At 41.7% G+C, this 8,999-nt stretch overlaps 1 protein-coding gene across 5 annotated transcripts in view; it reads left to right on the top strand.

Annotated features, from left to right (window-relative positions):
• hck.L (HCK proto-oncogene, Src family tyrosine kinase L homeolog) overlaps window positions 1-8,999 on the top strand; it is a 31,756-nt gene extending 22,757 nt beyond the window's left edge. For 4 of the 5 annotated variants that reach the window (XM_018233973.2, XM_018233976.2, XM_018233974.2 and 1 more), the window contains 10 exons: window positions 176-215; window positions 2,156-2,255; window positions 2,499-2,597; window positions 2,787-2,890; window positions 3,783-3,920; window positions 4,470-4,622; window positions 5,898-6,157; window positions 6,430-6,583; window positions 7,488-7,619; window positions 8,044-8,999. In XM_018233973.2, the coding sequence (XP_018089462.1) occupies window positions 176-215; window positions 2,156-2,255; window positions 2,499-2,597; window positions 2,787-2,890; window positions 3,783-3,920; window positions 4,470-4,622; window positions 5,898-6,157; window positions 6,430-6,583; window positions 7,488-7,619; window positions 8,044-8,246 (1,383 nt within the window). In that variant the 3' untranslated portion in view covers window positions 8,247-8,999. 5 annotated transcript variants of the gene reach the window in all.

Genomic DNA, 8,999 nt, shown 5'->3' with positions numbered 1-8,999 from the left:
CTTCAGTGTCTCCCATATATCAGGTGTCCCTCATTCACTCTGCCAGTCAGCACCAGTGCCTTTCTTCCTATTTAACAGCTGTAACAGGAATACATCACTATGGCTGGACTTGTGCAGGTACAGGTTCAGGTTATGGAATATAATGTAATATTTGTATTTGTTTTCTATTTTTAAGACTAAACCTGAAAGATCATCTAAGCACCCCAGAGAGGAAGGTAAGTTTCTGGTATTGGAGTGCTACAAACCTGCTGATTTAAAAATATCATACACTTACCAACTGACTTTGTTTTGGGGTTATTATTATTAATAATAATAATAATAATAATTATAAGAATTTATAGGAAATAATATACCCCTACTGTAAATAAGGATATTGGATGTCACTGAGGGGCTCTGTGACCATATAAAGACACAAGGCTGCAGGCTGAGTTATACAGGGAACTCTGAGTATCACTCATGTATTATAAGGTACAATGTACCCACTACTGTAAATGATAAGGATATTAGACATCACTGAGGGGTTCTGTGACATATACAAGAGCATGACTGCAGGCTGAGTTATAGGGAGGTTTATAATGAGCAAGAGGAAGAGTTATAGGGAAGGTTATATGGAGCAGTGGGAGGAGTTATAGGGGGGGTTATAATGAGCAATAGGAGGAGTTATAGGGAGGGTTATATGGAGCAGTGGGAGGAGTTATAGGAAGGTTATGTGGATTAGTAGGAGGCATTATAGGGAGGGTTATGGAGCAACAGAAGAAGTTATAGGGCAGAGTGGCCAAGGGTCGAGTCATGGACATGGAACTCTGTGACTATTAGAGGTGATCTCTAATATCCTCATAATTTACAATTGAATGTAAATTATGTACACAAGTTTTAGTGAGTCATGCAACCGAAATTACATCACTAAGGAACAATTATAAGGATATCATTCTCAGTATATTGATGGCTCTTGTGTATTATAATCTAATAATGTTCTGTTTGTTACATGGCCTCACAGGCTGGTAGGGTATAACATAGATGGAGAATCAGGTTACTGGGCTGGCAGAACTCAGTAAAGTATGAATGGTTAATAGGGTTACAGATGAATTCAGGCTGTGGGTAGGCACATTGTGGATGCTGATGGCAATGGCTTCTTATCTTCTGTTAGTGACCCAGCAAATATGCAGGAAGTGGGGGTTCCGGTGCCTCACATCAGTGTTTCTCAAGCTGCTGCTGCTGCTTCTTCCTCCTTTCTCATGAAGTTAGAAATGTCAGCAACCAAGCATTTCCCATCATTAGCTCAGGGTTCAGCACAATGAGTTGTAAAATGCATTCATTGTACTAAGTAGGTGGTAGCCTCAGATTTCCCTTCACGCCTAGTGTTTGTACACTTAGTAAAAGTAAGTAAATGCCCCCTATAATGTGCCCTGTCTTCTAGCCAGCCAATCCGGGTGCTTCTTACCCACATAGTCATGGATGGTATCATAGTGATGTTGTGCCAGACATACTGGATGGAGTGTATGTGTGCAAGGGATTGCTGGCACTCTTATTTCTGCTTGCACACACAAGCCTCATAGTATTAATGTGCCAAAAAAAAGCAGCTGGCATTGTTGCCCAGGGGACATCCGTGAATGACACAGGGGACCCTGGGACTTTTGGGCCTGGACAGCAAAGATTTTTTTTCTTTCATTCAGCAATTACTGGGCCTCTGCTGGTAGGGCTGCATAGCGATGTTTGGGGCCACAGGAGAACTGATGCCAGCCCTTTAGTCCAGTTCTGCTTCATTTATAGCACTTTGGTCCAACCCCGTTATTTAAAAACAGTGCTTGAAGCAAGAAACTCTCATTTACATCACTGCCTGGTTGCTAGGGAAATTGGCAACCAAATAGCTGCTAAAATTCTAAACTGGAGCACATTGCCAGTGACATATGTGGTTGATCGGGATTCCCTGCAGGGATGCACCGAATCCAGGATTTGGCCTTTTTTTTTTTTAGCAGTAAGAGACTTTTCGTCACACAAACAAGGAGTTCAAAATTTTCTTAACTGCTCACTGTGCATGCGATTCTCTTTCCCCCTTATTTACATGTGCAATTTAGGGTCCAGATTTAGTTTAGTATTTGGTGGAATCCTAAAATAGTGGATTCTGTGTATCCCAAATTTTGTTGTTCTTTCTAAGGGCAAGAAGAAGTGGTCCTGCTGGCTTTGTATGACTATGATGGAGTCCACCCTGGGGATCTGACTTTTAGGAAAGGGGACCATCTCCTGCTAAAGAAAGAGTAAGTCAATGGCTCATTCTTCTTGTTCTCTTTATCTATGAAAATCATGGCACCGTGGCACTTTCCTACATGACTTTATATCTGGTTCAAGTAGAAATGTGTGCCAGTAAGTGTTCAGCTGCTACATTGTGTCCAATGGAAGAAACCTCAATACTGAAACATGGCGTGTCTCATGCCCATGCTTCTCAACTGTATCTTATTCGATAATGAGTGCCCTTACATACTCCCTTGTCACTCACACAGGTCAGGGGAGTGGTGGGAAGCATGTCTAATTTCCACTGGTGAAGAAGGCTTTGTTCCCAGTAACTATGTAGCGTATTTCAATTCCCTGGAATCTGAAGAGTGAGTATGAATTCTCTATGGTTCTTCTACATGGATATTGAGCCTGATTGTCCTATGTACCATATATTAGCATGCCATAGATATTGCTTATGTCTTATATCAGCCGATGTGTTTCTACCAGAAGGGCATAAGCGCTATCAGGCATAAATGCATTCTGGGAGATTAAGTCCTCTCTTTCTTTTGCTCTAGGTGGTACTTTAAAGGCATGAGCCGGAAGGAAGCTGAAAGGCAGCTGCTATCTCCTGTTAATAAAAGTGGGGCTTTCATGATCCGAGACAGTGAGACAATGAAAGGTGAATTTGGCACAGGCACATACAAGCAGGGATATATCAATGTTCTAAGACAAGTGGGCCCATCCAATAGTGCCTTTCATTCAGCCCCAATAGAACCCAATTTTTCTGCCACATGAAGCTGGACAGCAAGGGATCCCTTTCCAAATTAAGCAGTGTCATACTGTAAAGAATGCCCTTCCTTATCTGAATGTACAGAGGGAGAATCCATGAAAAGGTGTAAAAGTGAAGGTATAGCCTTCATGCCCATCATGGCTTATCTCTATACCCGCCGCACTGGATAACATATATACTAGGATGTAACATCCCATTCATGCAGCTCTGTAAGTAACAATCAACTAGACCAGATTCATTACCTTGAAGATCACATCTATCCATGAACAATATGTATCATCTCTATCACAGATGTATCCACTTAATTCACTTCATTTGCTATTTCATTCAGTTGCCACTATTCTGACTAATTGCTTGCCCACAATCAGCACTTGAATTTAGATTACCTAGGATTTTCTCCCATATCCATGTAGATTACAGTGGCCTCCCTTCTGGCTGAGCATAGAATAGAAGGGTTTCTCTTTGAGAGCAGAGTATAGACAATGAGTTATTTAACAATAGAATAGCCCCTTATAGGGGTAGTTCACCTTGACCTTATAGTATGCTGTAGTCAGAAGACAATAAAACAACAATCACACTGATCACAGTCTATCTTTTCGGTGCTGGGGTCAGTGACCCTGAAAACTAGATAGCATTTTAGAAGCTGGAAATAGCTCATGCACAGGGGATTTATATTAAGGGGTTCCTTTCAGATGCCTTAGAGAAACCAATGGTAACTGTATATTGTATTGCTCCACTGTATTTCCCTTCTGATACACATTCTCTCTCTCTCTGTGTGAAGGTTGTTTCTCCCTCTCTGTGCGAGACTCAGGGGACACTGTGAAACATTACAAAATTCGCACACTCGATGATGGAGGTTTCTTCATTTCTACACGGATCCCTTTTCCCTCTTTGCCAGAGCTGGTACGCCATTATCAAGGTATGGCCTACCAACAGGCTGCATATTCATGTAAAACTATAAAGTTTATTGATTAAGGGCTAGGTTACATCAAGGTGACCACACAGGTCCCAACACCTTCACACTGTTGCCACACCAGCAACACCACAACTTATGTGTTTTGGCTATTGCTTCTCGGCCAGCTCCCAACTGTTCTGAGGGCTATGTCCTTGTGCCTACCATACACTTAACCATCCAATGGCGTGGTATCAGAAGGATTACTTGTTTTGTCCAACTCTAGCTTATGCTTTAGCCCTCCTTCCTGGCCCTAATGGTGCAGGAATGTCGTGTCATCGCTATGCCCCTTCATTGTTTCTAGTATGTGCTGCAGGGGTCCAGGAACTACTAATGGTATGGCTAGGTTACCTCTGAGCAGTTTGCCTGTGGTTTCTATCTTATATACAACATTCAGGCTTTACATAAAGAAGTTCTACCTCTGTAGCTTTGAGAAGGGACTGGGCATGGAAATTGTCAGTTGTATATGCAGAAAATAGTTTAGCTCTCCATGCAATTTGTTTTCGTTCTTTCCAGGTAAAGTGGATGGCTTGTGTCAGTGCCTTACAATACCATGCCAAACTGTGCGTCCAGAGAAACCATGGGAAAAGGATGCCTGGGAGATCCCGCGCGAGTCACTGTCACTGCAGAAGAAGCTTGGAGCTGGACAGTTTGGAGATGTTTGGTTGGGTACTTGCCCCATATCACTCTGTATATTTGGCTCCGGCATCAAATTATCTTTTTCATAAAGCCTCTCTCTGAAACCAAGTCAATGTCTCCTCTTCCTCTCCTCTCACTCCTTCCTTCTGGCATTCAAACCAAACTGTGCCACAGCACTGCACTTCTGACCACACATTTATTATCTGGGGTACCCCTGAGTGTGGAGGGCAGAACATAACGGTTACAAGCAAAAATCATAGTATAAGCGAAAGTATGACCAGAGTCTTCTGTAAATCTTAATACCCCACTGTATGAAACTCAACATCTGTGTCGATTAGATTATGGGGGTATAAGTTCCAATATGAATATGCTTCAAATCATATTGAATAGCATTCAGACAGCAATACAACTATACAATTGACTCCAAGTAACAGACTAATGCCCCCACCCATATCCACTATATATTCTTAACTGGCTGGCAAGAAAAAAGAGCACCATTACCACGTAGCTGAGTGGCTATCCCTACCTGTAGTCAGATTTAAGTCACCAGACTCACATGTCTGTTGTTGCGGATGATAGTACTCTCCCACACTGCCAAGATGCCAGGAGTTTGTGTCAATAGGCAAAATTAAAATGTATTGGCACTAGTACCTGTTGGGCATGTCACCCCACTGTGGCCTCATATTGATTCCTCACATTCCCTCCTTGTGCCCTTTCTTTTCCTCTGAATTCTTTTCTCGTCACAGTCCTTTTTTCATGTGCCTTACTTCTTATTTTAATTTCTTACTTGTCCTCATATTTCCTTCTCAAATTTTTTTACAATTTTCTACCTTCCTTCCTTCTGTCCTTTTTGTTTCCTCAGAATTCCTTACTTCTCACATTCTTTTCTCAGGTTCATTTCTTCTGACCTAAATTACTTCATTTTGCATAAATTCTCTATGCATACCTTCTCTACATTCATTTATTTTCCTGTGAATTCCTGCCTTCCCCACTCCCTTATTTTCTAATTTCTTTTATAATCCTCTCACACTTCTTCCTTTTTCTTTTCCCTTGCTTCACTTTTGCCTTCATGACATCTCTTGAATTTCCTCACACTGTGGACGGCTACTTCTCCTCACACTGTACTCACGCCCCTTCCTTGTCTTTTGTATTCCTTAATTCTCCTCACATTCTTCTCTCTGCTAAATACCTTCTTACAACTCTCAAGCTTTCATCATGGCCCTGTCTTTTTATAGTCCTTTCTCGATTTCCCCACTAAATCTTCCTCATTTGGTCCCATGTGACTTTTTTGGGTTTTTTTGCTAGCCATGTACAATGGACACACAAAAGTAGCTGTAAAAACCATGAAGCCAGGCAGCATGTCCCCTGGTGCCTTCCTTGAAGAGGCAAATCTGATGAAGAGCTTGCAGCATGACCGGCTGGTGCGGTTGCATGCCGTTGTGACTCAGGGGGAACCAATATATATCATTACTGAGTATATGCAAAAGGGCAGTTTGCTGGATTTCCTGAAAAGTCAAGAAGGTAGCGACCAACCTCTGATTCAACTCATTGACTTCTCTGCCCAGGTGAGAATATGAGCATTCTTGTATTTGCTTATCACACACACACATCTGCCTTTGTCAGCAGCTCTACATGATGTTTGCCTTGGCTTCTCTTATTTGCATTGTACCCAGCCGGTGCCAAAGATGTGTTGAGTCTTTGTTATCTCTGCTTTTGCTTTATGGATTATACCAAATTGTTGCAAAAACATCATCAGGCAGAAATAGTTTATTTTGCTGGTACCAGAATACCAGTGCCCATGATCTGCTTTTACTTGTTTAGTTCTGTTTCTCATCAGATTGCAGAAGGAATGTGGTTTATTGAGCAAAGGAATTATATTCACCGTGATCTGAGGGCAGCAAACTGCCTGGTATCAGAAACTTTGTTGTGCAAAATAGCAGACTTTGGGCTGGCCCGAGTGATAGAGGACAGCGAGTATACTGCCAGGGAAGGTGAGTAATTTGACAATGACGTATGGTCACACCTCAGTCTATAGACAGTTGCTGTAAAGGATAGGTTATCTGGTATACCATGTTTCCTGGTCTACATACAAAACAGCCTATGAAGTTCTTGAGAGTGCTGGGGTACTGAAAAATACCGGGGAGGGGAACAAAGGGCCCAAGGCCTCTATTTGTACAGCCCAATACTCAGGTTCAGTAATGATAAGGATAACTATATGGTGAGTTCTAAGGGAATGGACCCCAATTAATTGATGTATTCCTATCCTAGTCCATATCCAGAAATGCAGCATGAGGATCCACACCAGGCCTGGATTGTAAATTTTGTCAAATGCCAAAGGGGCTTCTGTAAGATGCCATAGACAGTCACTATTTGTTGAGCTTGTGGGGGCCTGTGTACTTTGAATGTAAGAGCCTATCTTTAGTCCCAGTCTAGATCTGATCCACATTCATGGGATTTTTAGAATGAGAACTTTTAGTTTTTGGCAAAAGATGACATTTTGGCATTTATCCTCACCCTAAAGTTACCCATGTTTTAAAGGACAACATATTGCTATTTTGAGCATGAACTTTCCCCAGAACCCCAGAAGGGTTGCACCAAGGGTATTGCACATGTGGGTCACAAGGGATTAATTCTGAGTGAGGGTGGCACAGGACCTCCCATAGAAGATGTGCCACTGTGTTTTCCCACAGCATGGAATTCTAGACTGACTTGGGGGCTATCTGTGGTTGACCTTAACATCACAGAATGAACAAAAGGCTGCAGTCAACTGCTATTGGGTAGAAGCTGGGCAGAGCTGTAGGCTTTTTTTTAGCGGTGCAGGGATACGCACCCAAGCTCATTAAGGATCCCTATAACCTAAGTGCACTTTATCAATATCATTTCTTTGCTAACCAGGTACCAAATTTCCCATCAAGTGGACATCCCTGGAGGCTGCCAATTATGGCTCTTTTACTATCAAGTCAGATGTATGGTCATTTGGTGTATTGCTAACTGAAATAATAACATATGGGAGGACTCCATATCCAGGTGAGAAGAGTGTTTTGATATCATTGCTTGTTTGGTGGTGCAGTGGTAGGTGCTCCAGTTTCCTCCCACATTTCAGAAATAAGTAATGTCATACAGTCATGTCACTGGCCTCCTGATTAATTTGCCCCTAAATCATGCATGTTAGGGAAGAGCTACACATTGTGAGCAGAGACCGATTTGCAAGCAGAATTATGCTACATCAACATGGGATAATAAAAAAGCACGTACATCTTTCCTCAATGATGGACATGTTGGCAACTGGTGAAGTGCTTGCTAGACACAACATCAACTGGCCTGAGGATTTAGGGAATCCTCTCAGGGGTTACTGTAGAAGTGCAATGTGCAGAGGGTAGAGAGTTTTTATTTTCCATGGGCAGGGGAGATAATTCTAGATTCCATATTAATCCTATGAATGTGATTCCAGGTATGTCCAACTCGGAGGTAATTACAGCCCTTGAGCGTGGTTATCGCATGCCGTGTCCCAGCACTTGTCCAAAAGAGCTCTACAGCATCATGCTCCAGTGTTGGCAGCAGGACCCTGAGCAACGGCCAACGTTTGAATATTTACAGAGCATCCTAGAGGACTTCTTTACTGCCACTGAAACACAGTACCAGGCACAACCCTAATATGGACTATAAACAAATAGTTCCAGCACTCTCCAAAAAGTATCGTTTCTGGGGCAAAGGACATGACACCCCAATAAGATAAAGATAAACCATTTTTATCCTATCTCAGAAGCACTGATGTTTTTCTCAAATAAACCGTAGTTTCCCTGGTAGGGCTTTGTTCCAGTGCAAACTTTCTTCACCTCAAGTCGGTAGTCTCTAAGTCAGACCAAGACCTTGAATCTGCGCATTAAACATCTTCCCAGCCCTACACATAAGTGGACATTTTGATGACATCATCAGAACAAATATGGAGGCTGTAACGAACAATGCTGAAACAAGTTTAAAACAGATTATAAATAAAAAAAGGGCACTAGAAATATAGGGTTTTTATAAATAAAAACCCTAACCCTAAATAACTCAGCAATTGAGAAGGGGCATAGATGTATACAATTAAAAGCACTGTAGTTTCTGGGGGGTTTGCTTGACCTTTACATCAGCTTCATTAAAGTTTGTTGCATTAATGTAGGTACATTACAAATGAATTCCTAAAACTCAAGGTTCTATACAGCTTAACAGTGAAGAAAACATATAAACAGAAAACTGTTTTAATAAACATCATTTCTATTAGATTTCAGCCAATAATTTAATGGAGGCACTTTTAAACACATTTAACTGGTACCTTAAATGGGCGTTAATGTTTATAGTTTTTGAATTATTTGCCTTCTTTTGAGCTTTCAAATGGGGGGTCACTGATCCCATCTACAAAACAAA

The sequence above is a fragment of the Xenopus laevis genome, chromosome 9_10L (genome assembly GCF_017654675.1).
Source record: "Xenopus laevis strain J_2021 chromosome 9_10L, Xenopus_laevis_v10.1, whole genome shotgun sequence".
NCBI classification, from domain to species: Eukaryota; Metazoa; Chordata; class Amphibia; order Anura; family Pipidae; genus Xenopus; species Xenopus laevis.
The sequence above is the reverse complement of the archived record's forward strand: the minus strand, read 5'-3'. Positions and strand labels throughout refer to the sequence as shown.